At 49.5% G+C, this 20,893-nt stretch overlaps 1 protein-coding gene across 2 annotated transcripts; it reads left to right on the forward strand.

The window, feature by feature from the left end:
- The first annotated feature begins 1,904 nt into the window (after positions 1-1,904).
- On the forward strand, positions 1,905-20,610 carry LOC133130134 (uncharacterized protein C4orf54 homolog). 2 transcript variants are annotated; one of them, XM_061244430.1, is made up of 2 exons: positions 1,905-6,375; positions 14,228-20,610. In XM_061244430.1, exons 1-2 carry the CDS (start codon positions 2,123-2,125, stop codon positions 14,238-14,240), a joined length of 4,266 nt encoding a protein of 1,421 aa, XP_061100414.1. In that variant the 5' UTR covers positions 1,905-2,122; the 3' UTR covers positions 14,241-20,610. The 2 variants fall into 2 exon arrangements, with proteins under 2 accessions (XP_061100414.1, XP_061100415.1); XM_061244431.1 differs by having other exon boundaries at positions 1,906-6,403.
- Positions 20,611-20,893: the final 283 nt, after the last annotated feature.

Raw genomic sequence — 20,893 nt, forward strand, 5'->3', positions numbered from 1 at the left:
CCTTCTCTGCATTTTGGAAATCCACATACTACAAGAAATACGGTAATGTCAGTGTCCTTTTCACAACAAGTGTCCTGTGGACCAAATGCATAATAGTTTCTTGTTGTAAAAATGTGCTAACTGGGAGAAACATTGATAGAATGTCCATTGTTTATTTCTCTGGAGGAATTATCATTGTTCGTTCCACCGTTGTATACTTCTACGAAAGTCACTTGTACCTCGAAATTATTTTATCTACGTTTTGTATAGGCTCTCTCGAACATGATGAGCACAAATACAACCGCCTCTGTTGTATTGTACAGCTATACAATTTACATAGTGCACATCGATTTGATGAATAATAAAAGATATAAAATAAAACAATAATATGCAATAATATTATTCATATAAAATATGAAAGCCTGAAGATCAACCATTACCTGTCCATCAAACAGAATACACCTGGGGCATGTATTGTCAAAGAAACGACACTATTACTGTTTGTGACAATTGTCTATTGTCACAAACTAAAGAACAAGAACAAAAACAACAACAAGAGCAAAACAATGTAATAATAATGCCGCTATGCAAAATCAGATTAGTCTGCAAATCGCTACACAATGCACTGCACGTGCTAATCGTGTCAAAACCACGTTGTCGTTACAGAAAGAAGGGAAAAATAAAGAGAGCAAAAAAGGGGGAGGAAATGGCGTTTTTGTCGAACGCAGGAGCTGTTCCTCCACGGGAGGTGCTGAACTCAGTCAAAACGTGATTTCAGCAAAAAACGCGTGTTTTCGCCTTTTTTAACGAGCCTGTTAGGTTGATTGTGTTTCACGTTAAGGTCTGGGTTTGGAGGACACAGACAAACAGCAAGGTCGGGTTGTTTTAATCAGATCTGGCATGCATCCCCTGGTATATGTGACTCATTGACTATGAAGAGTTTGTTGGCACGAGTTCATTCATTTATTAAGTTTCCTAAAGTTGCTCCCACCCTTCACATGGTAGGCTAAAAGCGCATACTGGCTACAGGCTATGCCCTTAATTTCTTTAAAGAAACACTCAAACGGTTTAGTATGGGTAGATTACGTTAAGTCTGACAGTATTACAGCCGGTCGTCCCTCAATCAAGGTTCAGTTGAAATATATGTCCAATGTATTTCTGAAGATAAAGTGACCGCTTAGCTGTCAAAATAACCCAGTTCCAACAATCAAATAAGAATTATCACTGTTTTTACGCACAATTCCTAACACGTTACTTAAGAACGGCCCACTTGAAACGTTTGGAAGTTTTGGCAAAGCGGTATGCTGTTAACACTGTTCCTAGATACGGTAATTAAACACGCGGCTCATATCGTTGTCATTTAACCCTTTACGATTAAAATGATCCTGAACATTCTAATGCTGACGGTAATTCAAAGTAATGGAGCTATATAACGCTGACTTAGAACTTTCTTTTTATAAAAAATCATTCCAAAAGGCTACTCTTTAAATTGTTAAAATAGCCTTTAAGGAATCAGCAATATAAAATTAGTTTCATAAACAAACTTAAAAATAACAAAATCATAACAATAAAAAGGCGGAACACGCCGCCAGAGAGGACACTCTTTTTCCCCATAAACGTCTCAGACGGTGCAAACATTTGAGTGACACTAGACCCAGTCCGCGTAAACATTTGCCTTGCCAGTCTGCTATTGCTGTGTCTGTTATTGAAGCGGGTAGCCTGCCTTATGGACATTCGGACGCGGCGCCTACACACTATATTTAAGTGCCACGGTAATGTGCCTTACATTTCCTTCTACACTTGCCGGGGAGAATGACGCGCGGCCCACGCCAGCAGGAGCGCACATTTCCATATGCTTCGCGCTACCATCTGTGAGATAGGGGGGGGGGGTGGAATGTCGCTTCTGATTCTGTTACCAATGGCATCCGCAATGACAGTCTCGAGCGCCACACAAACAACTGTCGGCAAGAACTGCAACACAGAGCAACGACTCCACTAGGAGGGTCTGGTCGGTGAACTAGACACCGAGGAGTGAGACGGGGATTCCTGGGGACTCCTGTCTCCCTCTCTTTCTATTTTCCCGTCCCGGGTGGAAAATAATATCCCAAATAATTAATATCTCGTGACAGCAGGGAAAAGACAAATGGAAGGAGCCCAGACTGCTCTCATTAACAGAGGAGACACCGGTCCGTACATGAAGCTGCTGCCGGAAAACGACCATTACAACTATGGGACACAGGACGAGTCCAACTACGTGGAGCTGGACAACGTGCTCGACATGAAGTCGGAGGGCAAGGGAACTCTGAAGGTAATGATTACTGGCGACAGTAACCATCTGGGAATATTTAAAAGCAAGGGGGACAAATCGAGTGTGGATGACAACGGTCCAAGTGAATGCGAATTGAATTTAACTAATCTCCCCGGCAAGGACTGTGAATCAACTCACAAAACATATTCAGGGGACATTACAACTGAAATTTGCGTCGTGGGCGATTTCTGCTACTCTGAGCCAATGTCGCCCTCGCTAGTCGCTCACAGCAACGGTGGTTTCGGGGACAGTCCCGTCAGTCTCGACGCCATAACGGGACCTCACACTGAGATTGTACCCTTAAATGTAAAAGACCCTTGTAATTTTAAAGATGTTTCTTCAAAGATTGAAGAGTTACAATACACGGATATGTATCTTTATAAAGATATTGAATCAGAGGACTGTGAAAGTGTTATTTTATCCGATCGCAACGCTTTTGACAGCACGGAGGACGAGAGTCATTTCATAACCACACACGAAATACAGCTGACAGAGTTAGACCACGACGTCGACGGGGATTTTGAACTGGAATCCTGCACCGACGTCGAAGACGACAACCTGGTCTATTCGTTCGTAGATTACGCTTCTTTCGACAGCGACGAGACGATAGGAGCTGATGTTGAGGACGACGGGAGCCTGGCGCCGGTGAGCAGTGACCAGGCGCTGTCGGATAGCACGGCCCCCTGCCCCGGCGGCGCGCCGGCGGTCAGCGCCAGGGACGGGGAAGACCTGGGCGACTCGGACAAATGCATCAGCTCCGACGAGAGTCTGTCAAAGGTTTTTCAAAACGGCGACGGTAATTCTGCGGGACAGATTCACCTGTCAATCAAAACTACTTCCAGAGCTATAAATAAGTCCTCCGGCGGCAAAGAAACGGAAAACGGCAGTTATCTTGCCAAGCACGAGGGCGACTGGAGCCGCTATGTTTATAAAGCCAAAGACGGTAAAGGCGACGGGACGTGTGGCCGGGCGAACTGCTTCATCCCAGCCCCGGGACGAGTGCACTTCGGCAGAAAGTTAAAAGGAAGGGACCTCGAGTACTCCAGCGGGGCTTCCAGTTCTGTGAGCGAGCTGGACGATGCCGATAAGGAAGTGCGAAATTTAACGGCTCGGGCGTTTAAGAGTTTGGCCTGCCCTTACTTCGACGCCATCAGTTTAACTTCCAGCGAGTCCTCCGTCTCCGAGTACGGACAGGCCATCAACAACTGGCCTCTGCACGCAGGGGGACGCAGGCTGCTCTCGCAAAAAACGTCCACTTTTCAAGCGAGCAAGAATGCTGGCGGCATCATCGGGTACACCCAGGCGAAATTGAATTCCCTCTTTGCTGTGAACGGCAGCTTCACAAATGCCCACAAACCGTCATCCGCCGCCAAAAAGGTAGAATTCAACGGTCAGCTTAGCCAAGGGCAGAGTGCGTTCATTGCTTTGGCTGAAACCGTCAATTTCCGCTGCAAGGTGAACGATGGGAGCGAAAGCAGTGCGAAAATCCCAGAAACGGCGGGAGTATCAGGTTCCAGAGATGAAAATGCCGGCGCTCTGCCAACGGAGCAGAGCACTGAGGCCGGTACCCATCCCGGCGAAGCGGCGGAGGCCACCGACAGCGCAGAGCAAAAGGCCACATTCGCATCCAGTCTCCTCAAAAACGTAATTTCCAAAAAAATGCAATTTGAGCAGGAGCGTAAAACGGGGCAAGAGGAAAACACGGAGACGGTCGCAGTGTGTCAGAACTCCAACACCTCCGAGGCTGCGTCTTTGGAGGAAAGCTCGAGACGGAACCAATCAGAAAGCAATGCGGAGCAGAGGAACGACGCCGCGTTGCTGCCGAGCGAAAACAGCGCGTTCAGGACATGGAAGAACGGACTGCCCGGCCAAACGGGGGAGACGGCGAAGCCCGCCTCCGTCGCCGACAACTCGGGGGGAAATAACATCGACCCGAAAGCGGGTAGCGGCAAGAATAACAAGACGTCTCAACTGTTTGTGCCTAAAATTCAGCACTCGCAACCCGCAGGGCAGGAGCCGGGGAAGCAGGCTCCCGGCGGTGACAGCGCCGCGCGCGTCTTCACGGAGCAGGCGGAGGGAGGGGTGTGGAAAATGCGCGCGGGCTACAAGCCGGCGATGTCGGGTTGCGCGAGAGGCGTCCCCACATCCAGATCGCCAGAAATCAAAATAAGCGTGCGCACGGTGAACGACAACAAGGCGAAACCGTTCAACATCGCGAGCCTGCTGACCCCCAACATAGGCTTCAGCTCCGCCAATCAGATCCGGCCGGGCGACAACTCCCGGTCGCGGGCGCTCATCGCGTCGCTGAAGGGGGAGTGGGCGGAGAGAACGCCGCACTTCATGGTCAGGGACATACGGGACAACAAGTACAAGCTGCTGACGCCCATTCACCAGGTCAGAGACATGCGCAAACTGGTGAAGAGCTCGTACCACTTTGTGTCTTTGGAAAACCGGGAGAAGAACGCCGCGGGTAGCAACGGCGAGCCGAAGGGCCCGGAGAGGAAGAACATGGCGCTGTTCTCCCCCATGGTGATAAAGTGCCAGTCCGTGAACACCAACAGCAGGCCGGACATGAGACGGGCCGAGCATCTAATGCAGGCCTTCAGACACCGGCCTCCCCCCGTGGAGGAAGCCTGCGAGCACGAGCAGTCGCCCCCCCCTCCGCACGGCGCTGAGCCCCCCCAGCGAAGAGCAGGCCAGACCTCCTCCTCCTCCGCCAAACACTCCGCCGGGGACACGCCCGAAACGCAGCAAAAGCTGAAGCAGGACTCCGTCGCCGGCGGTAATGCTAGCGGTAATGCTAACGGTAATGCTAACGGTAACGCTAGCGGAATTGCTAACGGTAATGCTAACGGTAACGCTAGCGGAAATGCTAACGGTAATGCTAACGGTAACGCTAGCGGGAATGCTAACAGAAAGAGGCCGGCGCAGAAGGCGGCGCTGGAGAAGCTGCAGGCGGCCGTGCGGACCATGGAGGAGCTGTACGTGTTCGACAGGAAGGAGTGGCGCCGGCGAACACAGGCGCCGCAGCCCGTTGCCGACAGCCACGTGCTGTCCCTCATCGCACGGCAGGAGCACGCCCAGTCCCCCCCATCGCAGGCCGGCGACGCCCCGGGCAGCCAGGAGGGACAGGGAGCGGCGAAAACATCATCCCCTCCTCAGAGGAGCGCCGTGTTCAGTCACAGGAACGCGGCGGTCGCCCCGGGCAACGGGCAGAAGACTCCGCCCAGCGCCAGTAAAACGTATCCGCCGCCCTCGGGCGCCAAGGCGCCGACGTCCGGCCCCAAACCCGCCGCGGAAGAGCGGGGCGAGGAGGAGAGGCCCGCTCCGGCTCCAGAGTCCGGCGGGATCTACCTGAACGTCCCCGTCGACTCGGGGGCGCCCGACCCGGGCCCTCGCACGGCCTCCCCCCCGAAACCCGCCTCGTCCCCCGGCCTGGTGATGCTGCCCGTCTCCGTGGGAACGCACGCCCTGGCGATGCCGTCCTCGCCGGCCGGGCTGCCGCAGGTCATGTGCTTCGCTCAGGCCACGCCCCCGCTGGCCGCGCCCGCGGCGGACCCCGCCCAGCCCACGCAGAGGAAGGTGCTCCTGGACCCAACCACGGGGCAGTACTACCTGGTGGACACGCCCCTCGCCCCCGCCACCCGGAAGCTGTACGACCCCGAGACGGGGCAGTTCATGGACGTGCCCGCCCCGCCCCAGCCCGCCACGCCCGTCTCCCTGCCCCTGTCGCCCCTCTCCGCCCTCTCCCCCCTCGGGGCTGCCGTGGGACTGAGCCCCTGCCCCTACGCCACCACCCCCACGTACCTCATCTACCCCGGCCTCCTGCCCCCAGCGGCCCCCGCCCCCGCCCCCGCCCCCGCCCCCGCCCCTCCCGCCCCCCCCGCCCCCAGGACTCTGCGCTCCGCGCACTCGGACGACGGTAACCGCGGCGACGCCAGCCCCGCCCACACGGACGGCTCCCCGCAGTCGCAGCCCGCCGCCACCAGGGGGCGAGAGAGCGTCAGCGCCCGCCAGCCGCACGGCCCCCGCATCGTGGCCCCGCCCTCCTTCGACGGCGCCACCGTGAGCTTCGTTGTGGAGCACAGGTAAACGCCGCGGGGGGCCCCCGGCCAGGTAAGGGAACCCGCCTCGCCTCTCCCACTGAACCTCACGCCCGTAGACGTGTAGCATAATGGTTGGCGTTTATATAGCGCCTTTATCCAAAGCGCTGTACAATTGATGCTTCTCATTCACACATTCACACACACACTCACACACCGATGGCGATTGGCTGTCATGCAAGGCGCCGACCAGCTCGTCAGGAGCATTTGGGGGTTAGGTGTCTTGCTCAGGGACACTTCGACACAGCCCGGGCGGGGGATCGAACCGGCAACCCTCCGACTGCCAGACGACTGCTCTTACCGCCTGAGCCATGTAGCATGGCTGGCTAACCCTGGAGAACAAGGAATGCTTTTTTGGGGGGGGGCGGGACAGTGGCACAGTGGGTTGTGCCATCGCCTGGCGGCAGGAAGGCACTAGGTGTGCTCCTGCTGTTGCTCTTGACCGAGGCCCTGGCCTCAGAGCTGGAGCTGGTCCTCGGGCGCTGCACTGTGGTGCCCACTGCTCCTAAGTAACTAGGGTGGGTTAAATGCAGAGGACACACTTCACTGCCATAGAAAGCAATGACAATGAAATGTGACCTAATAGAATCAAATCTATCACTTGCTCACTCACCTCATTTGGTTTCTTATGGTCTAAATCAGTTGCTGATTTTATGGCAAGAATACCAGTTTAGCCACCCTGTTTGTGCAATGTAGCAGTTAGCGGAAACGGCTTGGACCAAAACTGTAATCCAGGACTAAGCGACTCCTGATGGCTGGAATCAGTGAGGGTTTGTTGACCCTCATTTTACATACATGTATTGTAGGTTTGGAGTCTGTACTTATTCAGCTGCAGCAGCAACACACAGTCCTGAAACCGTTAGCGTTCGGTGAATAGGCTATATTAATCAATCAGGGTCGCAGCCAAGCAACCATATTGGCCAATTGAGAATGCAGGGGTAGGCCTACATTTCGCTTGCTGGGCTGAGATAGTTTAACCCGCAGATGTCGATTTGGAGGAATGACAAGACGCTGGCCTATAAATCATGTCTTCGCCATTAAAAATATATTTGCCATGAGGATTTGGGGAGGGGGTGGGGGTGTAGGTCAAGCGCGCGCAGTGGAACCAGGGACCGTTTGATATTTTAATTTGCTGAGAACAATGTGACTCGTCAAGATATTTACTGCATCGGGCTTTTCGCTGGAGTGCCGAAAACGGGATTAGCGCTGGAGTCTAGCTTGCAAGAGATGCTAATTGTACACATGGGTCAAATGCTTTTTTTAAAAATACGTAAGCCCTCTACAATTCATTAGAATTCCGGAGAGATGTTCGCCAAATGAAAAGAAGCCTCTATATGTTCACAAATATGTTGAACAAAACTAAAATCAGGAGAAATCTTTTTGGCTCTTCAAATATTACGGGCAACTAAGCGGTAAATTTACGATTCTGGTAACCCCGGCTTCTGTTGTTGACGGATCGCGTTTTAACCTCGGTCAAGACCAGACATCAAAACAGCTCTGTGTCCGTGCAGTAAGCAGCGGGGGCTATTTCTGATGCCGTGAACCACGCGAGTGTTTACAGGTTTATTCTTGGGGCTCGGGGGTAGTAAATACCTGCACTAGCCCCGACTATTCCGTCCGGAAACCTGCACGGTTCAGTGTTGCCAGATTTCTGAATTCATCTCCCCTAAAAAACCCAAAACCACTCAATTTTTTCTATTGACTCCCACATGAATTTCTCACAACTCTTGTTAAATCCCCCGCTTGCCATTGACTCACACACATTCTTAGTGTGAAGCTGTGATTTTTGTGAGTCCCTACGTTCAAGAGTGAAAGCGTCCGTCTGGCAGCCCTGTTGAGTTTGCGTTGCTAGTTTTTGCAAATTCATTGCCATTCCTGTGAAGGAAGAGAGAGGGTTGGACGGACGGAATGTGTTCTCTTGTCAGTCACTCCCTGATTTCTCTCTCACTTTCCTCTGCCGTTCCTCGCCGACACATTCCGGCGTCCTCGCGGCGACATTATCGCTCGTTCTTTGCAAGGAGGAACAGTACGAGACGGTTAAAATTAACGGTTAGATCTCGCGTCTGAGGACATAGTTAAATTAGCCACATCTCTATCACAAGGTCCCTTTGCCCCGGCAACCTTACCTGACAGTGAGTTCACAGAACTTGAACTATTTTGAGTCTGTAATATTTAGTGTGGACATTATTTACAGAAAACATGTATATGCTTACATCTGTACCATGGGCTAGTATTTCGAATTTGGTCTATACTAAGACTGCAAAGGTGAACAGGTTTTGCACAACTTTCAATGACAAAATGACGTAGATACTTTACATTTAGCCTTCAGCCCCTCATGGTTTCATCTTTCAGACATTTAATTCAAAAGTAATTAATCCTATTTAAGTAGCATAGCCGACCGTAAGTATACAACAACAACAAAAAACTCATGATACTACAGTTCCTGAAACGACGGTACAAAATTAAATGTTTTAAACGATCTCCCCGTTACATAGGTAATAATAAATTCACCATGTTGTAATCGGGGTGCCATTGCGAATTGTGGGCCCTGTGAGAATGTTACACCACCCCCGGCCGCTCCAAGAAAAAGCAGAAGAAACGTTTATTTTAATGAGCACATTTTGAATGAAAAAAATATTCTAGTAACGGCCATCCAATATCTGTCAGCCACCCCACCTTCCCCCCGTTGAAAAAATAAAGAGACAGAAGATGAAAGCAAAAACATTTTTACTGCGGTGACAGAGCTGTGCAGTCACTGTGTGTCGTTACTGAACCACGGAGAGCGTGTGGTGTGGGAGAGCGCGTTCCAGGAAAGGGGGGGGGGGGGGGGACGAGTGCGTACAGGGGGCGTTTGTGCGAAGGGGTTTGAGGAGGGGGTTTTGGGGTATGAGGGGGGGGTTTGTGAGAGGGGGAATGAGGGGGGCTTGAGTTTGGGGGGGTTGACTCGGGGGGTGTGAGTATGGCGGGCGGTGGGGGGGGGGTTTGAGGGGGGGCCTGTGAGGGGGGTTTGAGACTGGGTTTGTGAGGGGTGAGGGGGGGTGTGAGTTTGGGGGGGTGTGAGTATGGGGGGCGGTGGGGTGGGGGGTTTGAGGGGGGGCTTGTGAGGGGGGTTTGAGTTTGGGGGGGTGTGAGTGTGAGGGCGCGTCCGTGAGGGGGGTTGGGGGGGTGTCAGGGCAGCAGTAGCCCCAGGCGGGAAAGGTCACACAGCGCGGTGTTTGTTGTGCTGAGGCAGGAGAGCTCAGCTGCTGGGAGATATCACACCCCAGCCTCTACACAGGGCTGCAGAGAGAGCAGCTTTTTATAGACCCTTAAAGAAGGGAAGGAGAGAGAGAGTGAGAGAGAGAGATAGAGGGAGATAAGAGGGAGAGAGAGAGAGAGAGAGAGAGGCAGGGTGGAGAAAGAGGGAGAGAGAGAGGGAGGTGGGAGAAACAGGAAGAGAGGGGGAAAGAGGGAGGGAGAGAGGCGGAAAGAGGGAGAGAGGTAGAGAGAGGAAGGGAGAGAGAGTGAGGGAGAGAGAGAGGGGGAGAGAGGGAGAGAGAGGGGGGGGTGTAGCCTACATCCAGGCGCAGTTCTTATGTAAACAGAAGGCCTCGGGGTGGTGGTGGGGTTGAGGTGGGGTTGGGTGGTGTTGGTGGGGTTGGGGTGGTGGAGTTGAGGCAGTGGGGTGGTGGGGTTGGGGTGGTGGGGTGGTGGGGTTGGGGTGGTGGGTTGGGTGGTGGTGGGGTTGGGGTGGTGGGTTGGGTGGTGGTGGGGTTGAGGTGTAGGGTTAAAATGCAGACGGTAGGTCTCCAGGAACCCACGTTGGGGTTGAGGTGGTGGGGTTGGGGTGGTCGGGTGGTGGTGATGGGGTTGGGGTGGTGGGGTTGGGTGGTGGGGCGGTGGGGTTGGGGTGGTGGGTTGAGGTAGTGGGGTTGGGGTGGTGGGGTGGTGATGATGGGGTTGGGGTGGTGGTGGGGTTGAGGTGGTGGGGTTGGGTGGAGGTGTGGGGTTGGGATGGTGGGGTTGGGTGGAGGTGTGGGGTTGGGGTGGTGGGGTTGGGGTGGTGGGGTTGGGTGGAGGTGTGGGGTTGGGTGGAGGTGGTGGGGTGGTGGTGGGGTTGGGGTGGTGGGGTTGGGTGGAGGTGGTGGGGTTGGGTGGAGGTGTGGGGTTGGGGTGTCAGCACCGTGCTGATCTCACTGCTCTTTAATGCACACTTGCCACCGTGGGCGTGGAGCTCCCTCACCCGCTGTCATTCAGCTGCCTTTAAAATAGCTCTCATTCAGCTGCTTCATTTGGCTACTGATAAAAAAGATTATATACAGTACTGTGCAAAAGTTTTATTATTTATTAAATAAATATATATTTATTAAAAATGTATATATAATATTATGTATATATACAGTAATGTGCAAAGGTTTTAGGCAGGTGTGAAAAAATGCTGTAAAGTAAGAATGCTTTCAAAAATAGAAATGTTAATGGTTCATTTTTTATCAATTTGCAAAATGCAAAGTGAGTGAACAGAAGAAAAATCCTAATCAAATCAATATGTGATATACCGAGTATACCAAGAAGAATTGATGATGTTTTGAAGGCAAAGGGTGATCACACCAAATATTGATTTGATTTAGATTGTTCTTCTGTTCATTCACTTCTTCTGTTCATGCATTTTGTTAATTGATAAAAATAGACTATTAACATTTCTATTTTTGAAAGCATTCTTATTTTACAGCATTTTTTCACACCTGCCTAAAACTTTTGCGCAGTACTGTGTATATATATACATAATATTATATATACATCTTTAATAAAGCTGCTAAAATTTCTAAAAACATGTTCTCACTTTGTCATTATGGGTTATTGAGTAGTTGGCAGAAATGGGCAATTCTATCAATTTAAAATTAAATCTACAACACAGTAAAGTGTCTGAATACTGAATAATATATAATAAAATAATATTATAAAATCTATATGTATTCAGTTTGATTGTAAATCAACACTTACCATTACATTGGAAAACTCATACAAATAATTATAATTAGACATTGTGGTTATCATGGTTCTGGTAATAGATATTTGTCATATAGAACTATGAATAAATATATTTATAACCTCAAAGTTAATAATATATTGGTTGGAAATCAAATAACATGAATTTGATATGAACATGAACGTGATCACGTGTTAATGTATTGCATCTGAAATGAATTGAGGGAATATGCGGTTTCGGACGCGCCCGAACAGGAATGTTATTTTTGAGTCTCGGGCTCGTATCTGAGCCCTGACAGCGGATAGTCAGGGAATGTTCTGGCCGATAATAAACTGACCTCATACGCTCACGGCCTGGAACATGTGGACGTACAGTGTGATCGGATGTTTGACGTTTCTCAGGGTCAGAATGAAAGACACTCTAGAGCGACTGATGGTGGTTCTGTCCCAGTGAGAAAAACATGCAGTTGGATTAAACTCTCCACATGCCTACCGGAATGCTGTCAAACTGCTCTGGAACAGCCTACATCAAACTGAAAAGCCCTTTCGCCAGACAACACTGCTGATTTCCTGCATCTACACATCGTCAGCAAATAAGAAAACACTACATTGTTCGTTCTCTAATGGTGTTCTAGTTTTGAAGGGTTCTAGTGGTTGTATAATGGTGCTCTTGCACTGAAGGGTTCTGCTGGCTCTGTAATGGTGTTCTAGCACTGAAGGGTTCTGCTGGCTCTGTAATGGTGTTCTAGCACTGAAGGGTTCTGCTAGTTCTGTAATGGTGTTCTAGCACTGAAGGGTTCTGCTCATTCTGTAATGGTGTTCTAGCACTGAAGGGTTCTGCTGGTTCTGTAATAGTGTTCTAGCACTGAAGGGTTCTGCTGGTTCTGTAATGGTGTTCTAGTACTGAAGGGTTCTGCTGGGTCTGTAATGGTGTTCTAGTACTGAAGGGTTCTGCTGGGTCTGTAATGGTGTTCTAGTACTGAAGGGTTCTGCTGGGTCTGTAATGTTGTTCTAGTACTGAAGGGTTCTGCTGGGTCTGTAATGTTGTTCTAGTACTGAAGGGTTCTGCTGGGTCTGTAATGGTGTTCTAGTACTGAAGGGTTCTGCTGGGTCTGTAATGTTGTTCTAGTACTGAAGGGTTCTGCTGGGTCTGTAATGTTGTTCTAGTACTGAAGGGTTCTGCTGGGTCTGTAATGGTGTTCTAGTACTGAAGGGTTCTGCTGGGTCTGTAATGTTGTTCAAGTACTGAAGGGTTCTGCTGGGTCTGTAATGTTGTTCTAGTACTGAAGGGTTCTGCTGGGTCTGTAATGGTGTTCTAGTACTGAAGGGTTCTGCTGGGTCTGTAATGGTGTTCTAGTACTGAAGGGTTCTGCTGGGTCTGTAATGGTGTTCTAGCACTGAAGGGTTCTGCTCATTCTGTAATGGTGTTCTAGCACTGAAGGGTTCTGCTGGGTCTGTAATGGTGTTCTAGTACTGAAGGGTTCTGCTGGGTCTGTAATGGTGTTCTAGTACTGAAGGGTTCTGCTGGGTCTGTAATGCTGTGGGGCACAGTTTCCTGGCGTGGTCTGGCTGCACTCATACCCTTGGAGGACAAAGTCAATGTCGGCCATGACTTAATGGTATGAGGTGATCATCTTCCCCACTGATGTCATCCTTATATCATTTCCTTCAGCTCAGCTGAAATAGTGCTTTTCCTCAGACTCTTTTTCCCCAGTGAAAGTGGCTTCCTATGACTCCTGCTCTGACTGGTGGAGTCTGTGCCAGGCCCCATACAGGCTGAGCTGCCCCACACATCTCTTTACACTGTTTTATTCTTTATTAAAGGTAATTGCACACGAGTTAGCCAGCAGATAATTCACGCCTGTTGTCCCGGGGAGGCGCACGTAGAGGCACCCAGCCCTGTTAACCCGTCGAGCTGTGAGACTACAAAACCTGCGGTCAGATCGTGCTTCACCTCGTGGACCTCTGTTTAAAAAACACTGATAAATATGCTTTGCAGCAGTGTATTTCAAGCAATGATTGCATTATCAGAAAGTAACTAGTCATTTGTTTATGTTCCGGTATATTCTGAAGAGTTGCGATATGTTGATGATATTGTGTATTTGATTTCAGCGTATTGCAGCACTTTCCATTTCCCCTTGGCCAATAGAGTTTCACAGTGATGTCGGCCGACCCGGAGGAGTTCTCTCAGCCGGTCTCCAATGCTTTTTCCCCATATAGATTTTGTTTTCTGCCAAAAATAAGATCTGTTTGGGGTTAAGGTTAATGTAAGCTTCAGAGAGTTTCATATTTTGCAAGTTAAATTACATCCATTAATGTCTCTGCTGTACATTTTGAAGCTGTTATGTGCTTTAAAAAAGTAAGTTGAACAAGCTGCTATATTGGAACACCAACAGTAATGTTGCTTGCAGGTGTGCTAGTGTGAAACGTCAATGGTTTTAACGTAGAAACCTGTTAGCAACTTGTTAGCAACTTTATTCAAGCACACGACAGCTGGACATGACATGACTTGAAATTCACGATTGAGTTCGTAACAGATGTAATTTATCTTGGAGAACAAAAAGTGAAACTCTCTTAAGCTTATGTCAACCTCAGACCTTATTTTCTGGAGAAAACAAAAAACGGGAAAAGCACGGGAAATCCGCTGAGGGAACCCACGTCTCAAACATGCTCCCTCCCTCCCGGGTTTTAGCACTACAAACGGTCACACTCTATTTCATTCACAACTGTGACATCACCGTTCTGAGTTCACAAACTGAACAGTGATGTCACACTGAATTTTCTTTTTTTTTTTTTACCAGGCCCACTTCCTGGTTCCTCTCTCACGGTGTCTCTTTGTGTGTCTCTCTGCTTCTCTCTCCGTCTCTCGCAGGGGCGGCCAGTGAGAGCTCCCGGCATCGGCTGGCGTTCTCGCCCGTATGTTCCACCTCATTAATCCCGCCAGGAACCAGTGATCCTTGGTCACCTTCACCAATCAGAACACTGTCACTTTCCCGATTCACCCCCCTCCCCCCACCCCCCCCTAAACCCCGTCCCCAAACCCTGTCGCAACGCAGCCCCGCTTTAACCTCCTCCGCATGCGTCCATTTTTATGAACCCCAGCCTGAGAAACTGCTGCTCTCCTGACCCGTACAGTAGGGTATATCACCAGGCTGTGTGTCTCTGTGCGTTCAGTACCGCTTCAGGCTAACTGGGCTTTTTATCTCCACCCAAAAGAGTCCAACCCTGCAGCACTGTGTCTATTAAAAACAGCCATTCGCCAATCACAAACTCAGTCTTCTTCTATTAAATATCAAATTAAGCCAAGAGACTCTGCTAAGCCCATACTGTTGCATGCCAACAAAATGATTGTGGTAGAACAATTTCTGGTGTTTCAGACATTGTCTTTTCATGGCACACAAATACCAAAATTCAACAGCGAGTAACCGCAATAAGGTGCTATTTAAACTGAGCCATTTGGCCGATGCTTTTAGCCAGAGCAACCTATAAAAGATGCATTTAAAGGTGCAAATAGGAAAATTACCAAGAAAGCTACTGATACATTAAGTGCCACAAGACCCAAAATAATGTTACGCTTAGGGGTGTAAGGGCTGGGCATATCTGTCCCAGAGCGGGGACAGGAGTCATTACGTGATTACACAACGAGCCCTCATCCCTGGAGAAGCAATAAGAATGAGATTAACTCCCGAAGTTAGGCACCTTGGTGTAGCTCAGCGGGCCAATCATATCTCTTGATGTGTGGACGGTCAGAGTTCAAACCCACAGCAGATCTGACTCCAAGACAAACATATGTGGGATTACTCGGATTACCCCTTTAACTCGTCCCTGAACTGCCTGCTTACACAGGTCTGCTGGACAGCCCTGATCAGAACAGCTGTTTCAGGGGTCAGGGGTCAGGTGAGGCTGAATCTGACATCACGATCCAGCCGGCACAGGAATGCTTGACGTGAGGTTTCCGTGACGATGCCTTGACGTCACTAAATTAAAGACCCCCTAACGCAGGGATCATCGAATCCAAATCCAGCCCTGGTTTTCTTTTCTCCCGGGAAATTAGTGCCAGACTGGTCTTCTCACCTGACTCCCAGATACAGAGAGGAAGGGAAACCAGGCCGTGGTTTGCTGATCCCTGCTCTAGAGGGAATAAAAGAGGGACACTTTATCGAATTCTGTCATCGTACTCACTACCTTTTCTCCGCAGTTTGCCCTGGATGGCAAAAAAAAAGTGCTTATATTTTCAACTTACCAGTTAGCATTATGTGTTTTTGAACCAACTTTATTGGTCGCCAACGTAAGAAACTTTGACGTTATATAGAGCCAGATGAGACCCTTCAGAATGCGCTCAATGGAGATGCAAGATGCTGACACAAAATACAGGCTATACTGAGAGTTTGATTTCTTCGCGTCGGAAGAGAACTTTAACTTAACCTAAAGTGAGATAAATACATTCCCAGAAAAACAGAAAAGGGCGGAAGGGTTCGCCCATGTTGGGGCGCTTTGGGGGGCGAAGTTGACCACCTGCAGGTTCGTTGGCGGCGTTTTAGTGAACATTTTGAGACCCCAGACAGCCCCGCCCCCCCTCCCTCCCCTCCCTCCCCTCCCTGTGAGCTGAACTGAAGCCCGGTCCTGAAACAGTGCCCCCTCCTGGAGCTCAGAAGAGGCGCGGCCTCTCGCTTTACGCGCACAGAGCCGCTCCCGGCGGTACGCCAGGCGAAGGCCACACCGCGCTGTACATAGCCGCGCTTACCGCCGCTCGTTAGCGTTAGCGTCTCGTTAGCGCCTCGTTAGCGTTAGCGCACGTTAGCATTCGTGCTTCGCCGGGGGGGGGAAGGTCACGCCAAGGCGTGTTCTCTCCCGGCCGCTTCCGCTCCCGTTGGGCTCCGTGGTCTACTCGGGGGGGAAGACTCCTGAGTAGCCAGGGGGGGGTCTCGCGGAGCTGGCTACAGCTGGGGCTTTTTAGGGGAACACTCTCCCCTATGCGTCTCCAGTTGCGCTGTATCACCTCCCGTGTAACGGAGGTGACACACTGCTGCTTCTGTGTGTGTGTGTGTGTGTGTGTGTGTGTGTGTGTGAGTGTTTTTAGGGCCCAGGCTTCAGGTATTCTGTGCGATGTTAAACGAAACGCCGGCGCCTCTCCTCAGGCCAGGGGGAGGAGCGTTGAACCCGGAGGCAGGCTTCAGTTCCCCTCGCAGGGATCCGGGGGGGGTGGGGGGGGGGGTGTGTTTAGGCTAGTGCAAAAGGTCACGACCCCGCCAGCGGCCCAACAAGGTTTCAACTCGCCCGTCAGCAGCCCAATATTGTAGAGCAGAAATCAGACAGCTATGAAAAAAACAACAACATTGTGATGAAAACATTGATTTTATCTTCATTGGGATTCAAAAAGTAGTCAATGATTATATAGACAAAAATACAGCTCCAGAAATGGATGTGTGGATTCTATAATTAGACCGGGGGAAAGGGAGAGGAAGGTTATGTGCACTCAGAGAAAGTATTCCCATAGCATTACCGGTGGATTACGATTATAAATTCATCAGGAAACTCCTCAATACGATTGGACCCCCTCAATCAGACTATGTGCCATGATTGGACAATATTCATTCAGCTTGCGTTTTGAGTGTGATGCAGCAAGTGCACGCGGAAGTCTTTTTACTTTTGTTTGGTTTTTTTGCTTCCATAAATCATTATATTTCCTGCATACATTTTCCTTCCCATTCAGAAGCAGGGAAGGCACAAGCTGCCTCAGGACTTGAAAAGTCGCCATAATTGGGCCCCTTTTGTTCGAATGCTTTTTTGAGAAAAATGGGAGCCATATTGAAAAATACCTTTGTACATATATATATATATATATATGTATATATATACTCTCACTCATATATGGTGAATGACCTTAAAATGGGGAGATGTGATGGTTCCACGAAACAAGGAGCTTTCGAGGCGAAGACGTTTTTGAGCCGTTGAGCCGTTGTCGGTACGATGCACTGAGGCTGAAATGAGCCGCTTTCATCTGCTCTGTTTTTCTCTCTTTATTTATTGACGTCGTTTGTGAAAAGAGACCCCCGGAGTTCCCCCCAGCCACGGCGCACGAAGGCGGGAGAGCAGCGGCCTTTCCCCCGTAGATTATTTTCTAACCGCCCCGCGACGCGTTTGCGATGCGTAGTTTGCTTTTGTTTGTGATGCTGAGTTACGGGCGCTCCAGAACCGCTGGACGGTCTGAGGGCCTGCCTCCTGTGTGCGGACACGCTGGTGAAGATTGCTGATGTGACGTCGTTTTTGTTAAAGTGCCTTTTCCGGCATGATCTGTAGCGGCACGCCCCGGGCGTGCACCAAAGCGGTCGCGTCTCGACGGGGCACAGGAAGTGATGTCACAGCCGATAGACTTGCCTCGAGAGAAGAATTAAGTTGAGGAAGGTTTGACCTTGGCTAGCCAAACATAGGATAGATCATTGGGACGGGAAGGTAGCCACAGAAATTACGGGGAATCTCTCTACAAAGGATGTGGAAAGTATTAGCACTACGTCGCTACCTAGCATCCCTGCTGAAATAAAAAACAAAACACCTCCGGCTAGGTTTTTAAACAGCTGGTTAGTTAGTTGACCAGTTTGACCAGCTCAAGCTATGTTTTGAAACGGACAAAGCTAGCAGCACTAGCTGATTGACCAGCTTATACCCAGCTAGACCAGCTTTATGACCAGCTTGACCAGCTCAATTATCAGGCTGGATTTTACATCACGGTCGATCAGATCGGACATCACCGCCTGAAATCTCCATCGAGACGTGACACACAAAAGCTTGTAGGAATGTGCCTGACTGCTGCGCTGGAGATCTTACGCTTGAGCAGTGGAGAAGCCAGGCCAGATATCTGCATGAAGCTGTCCTCAGGATGAAGTCTGTCTCTGTTCCTTAAACTCATGGAAAATCAATATATCCAAAATGATAAAAATACGTAATTAAATTTAACGTAGGTGTTTAAGTGTCCAGAAGGTTCAAAAGAAAAAGAAACCCTTGGAAAGTATGTTGTTGGACACAGTAGGCAGCCATTTTAAGATTTATTTTGTTCTTTGAATAGTATTTACTTGGGAGCCATTTTGTCATATAACAGCCCAGCTGCCTTTAAACGAAGTGCAATTGATTGTTTTTCTGTTTCTTTTTTTATGATTGTGTGCATTAGCTCAACTTTAAAATTGTAGTGTTTGGTTGATAGACAGATCTCTGTTTGTGTCCTAACCTGCACTGTTTTTGAATGGTTTTGTTTTTTTTGTTGTTTTTTTTATTTATCCTGAGGTAAAAAAGAATACTTGATAAAAGGTGGCCTGTGCACCAATTCACTGTGCTAGCAAACGCTGAGCGAACATTGAGTGAACGGTGAGCGAACGATAGAGTATGAGCAAATGAACGAACGAATACTTCATTCTCAGACACGGCAACTGTGAACCCAGCTTTAGGGTGACTGTTTTCCGCTGTTTGTGAAAAGAACAGAACAACGGATATGTGAGCATTGTGTTAGTTTCCAGACCAACGCATGGTATAGCAGTATATACTAGTGCAGAATTTGACCCACCCATAAATCAGAAACAAACACTCCCCTTGCTGAAGCATGCCTATGGCCGAGTGTGGCTCTGGCTGATTGCATTCGCTGGAAGTCAGAATTCAGTCCGGCACCAAATATTGGAGTCGATTGATCACATTGTTAACCAGGAGCCAGTTGGGCGATTCACAGATGGTGACCAACCAATCAGAGATCACAGAAACATGACAGTCCACCGTTGGTCTCAGACAAACCCCACTCATTACTGCGACTGTTACAGGTCCAGCAAATATTTCTAATCTCTAGGCAAAGTGTTGCACGCATTTTGCAATTGGTTAATTCATCTAACAGCAACTGACGAGAAAACCTTTCCAGATTGGCATCAAAGAATCGCCATTTTCCAAGCCTAGAGACTCGAACAGTGGATTTAAGAGGTGGTGGCAAAAATTGTATTTTTTTTTTTTTTTTTTTTTTTTTCATAGCTTTCGGGCTGCTAATCAGCTCAGCTTGGATCAGATTGTTTTGTTTACAGTGAGGAGTGATTGTTTTCCACTGAAATACTGTATCACATTTCTTCTCTCATAAAGTGTGCCTGATATTATATTTAAAAAAACCCAGAGCTGGGAGCTTGGAATTGGAACGCAGAGTGCAATAAAAACTGAATTCAGGAATGTGAGCTGTGCTGTAACTACACAGGAAATAAGCTTTTCACAAAGAGGAACAAACATCATAGTAAATTAACGTTTTTTTCCAGTTCCATTTTTATTAAACGTGGATCATGTTTTGAGAAAGGGCTGTATTTTCCTACAATGCTTGTGTTGTCCTGTCTGCATTCAAACATTCCAATTCTGAGGGTCCGGTTTCTGGATTTTTTCAGGATTTCACACGAAACACCCCCCCCCCCCCCCCCCCAAACTAACCCACCCCTCCCCAGACACCCCCCTCCGACCCCTGACCCCTGGAGGAAAGAGCAGAGCTGCTGCCCCTCCGGGTTCTCCGCAGGGAGGGGGGGTACTTTCCGGAAAAGGTCCGCTGCCAGTGCTTGCAATAAGAGGGTCAAGACCAGGGGTGTCCATTCCTATCCAGAAAGGGCCGGTGTGTGTGCAGGTAGTTGTTTTAGCACAGGGCTAAGACAGCTGATTCTACTCATCAAGGTCTTGATTAAACACCGCGATTAGTTCATTAGTGTAATCAGGTGTGTTACTGCTGGGTTAAAACAAAAACCTGCACCCACGCCGGCCCTTTTAGGATAAGATTGGACACCCCCGGTCTAGACGGTGGAGAAGTCTGAAGGTGTGTGGTCAGAATGTGTGTGTGGTGTGCAGAGGGTCAGAAGGAGGAATGCAGTGGGCCATGTGTATAGGCCGGGGTCCAGGCATGTGGCAGGGTGTGTGTGGGGGGGGGGGGGAGGGGTGAGAATGCGCCCCCCCCTCCCCTCCCCTCCCCCAGGAGAATGTCAATGTTATCGCACGGCCAACCGCGCTGGACAGACAGATGGACAGATGGATGGATGGACGGACGGCCCCGCCGGACGACAGGAAGGGGAAGTGTGAGAGGGAACGCGAGAGTTGCCCCGGCGAAGTTTCGCAGAGGACGACGCAGAGACGATGAACAGAGGGCACGAGAAAGACAGAGAGAGAGAGAGAGAGAGAGAGAGAGAGAGAGAGAGAGAGAGAGAGGGATTAACTGTAAAATGATGGACTACTCATATTGTGAAATAAATGGATTTTTTGGCAAGCAGACACACGTCGTGTCACAGTGTTCTGAGGGTGTGTGATGTTCCCTTCCGGCCGGGTGTGATTTAATGTGTGCCTGTTGGGAATGTGTTTTCCAGGTAAAAGGTTCACAGAATAACGGGCGCTGATGTAACCTGCGTTTCGCCTCCTCTCAGCGACCACGGTTTATAAAAAGCCAAAAGGCCACAGAGAGTCGCTCGACTGAACGTTCGCGAATCGCAGACGTTCATGAAAGTTCAACCGTCACCCTGTTAAAGAGACACTCCAGTCACCCCGGGGT

The sequence above is a fragment of the Conger conger genome, chromosome 6, assembly GCF_963514075.1.
Source record: "Conger conger chromosome 6, fConCon1.1, whole genome shotgun sequence".
NCBI classification, from domain to species: Eukaryota; Metazoa; Chordata; class Actinopteri; order Anguilliformes; family Congridae; genus Conger; species Conger conger.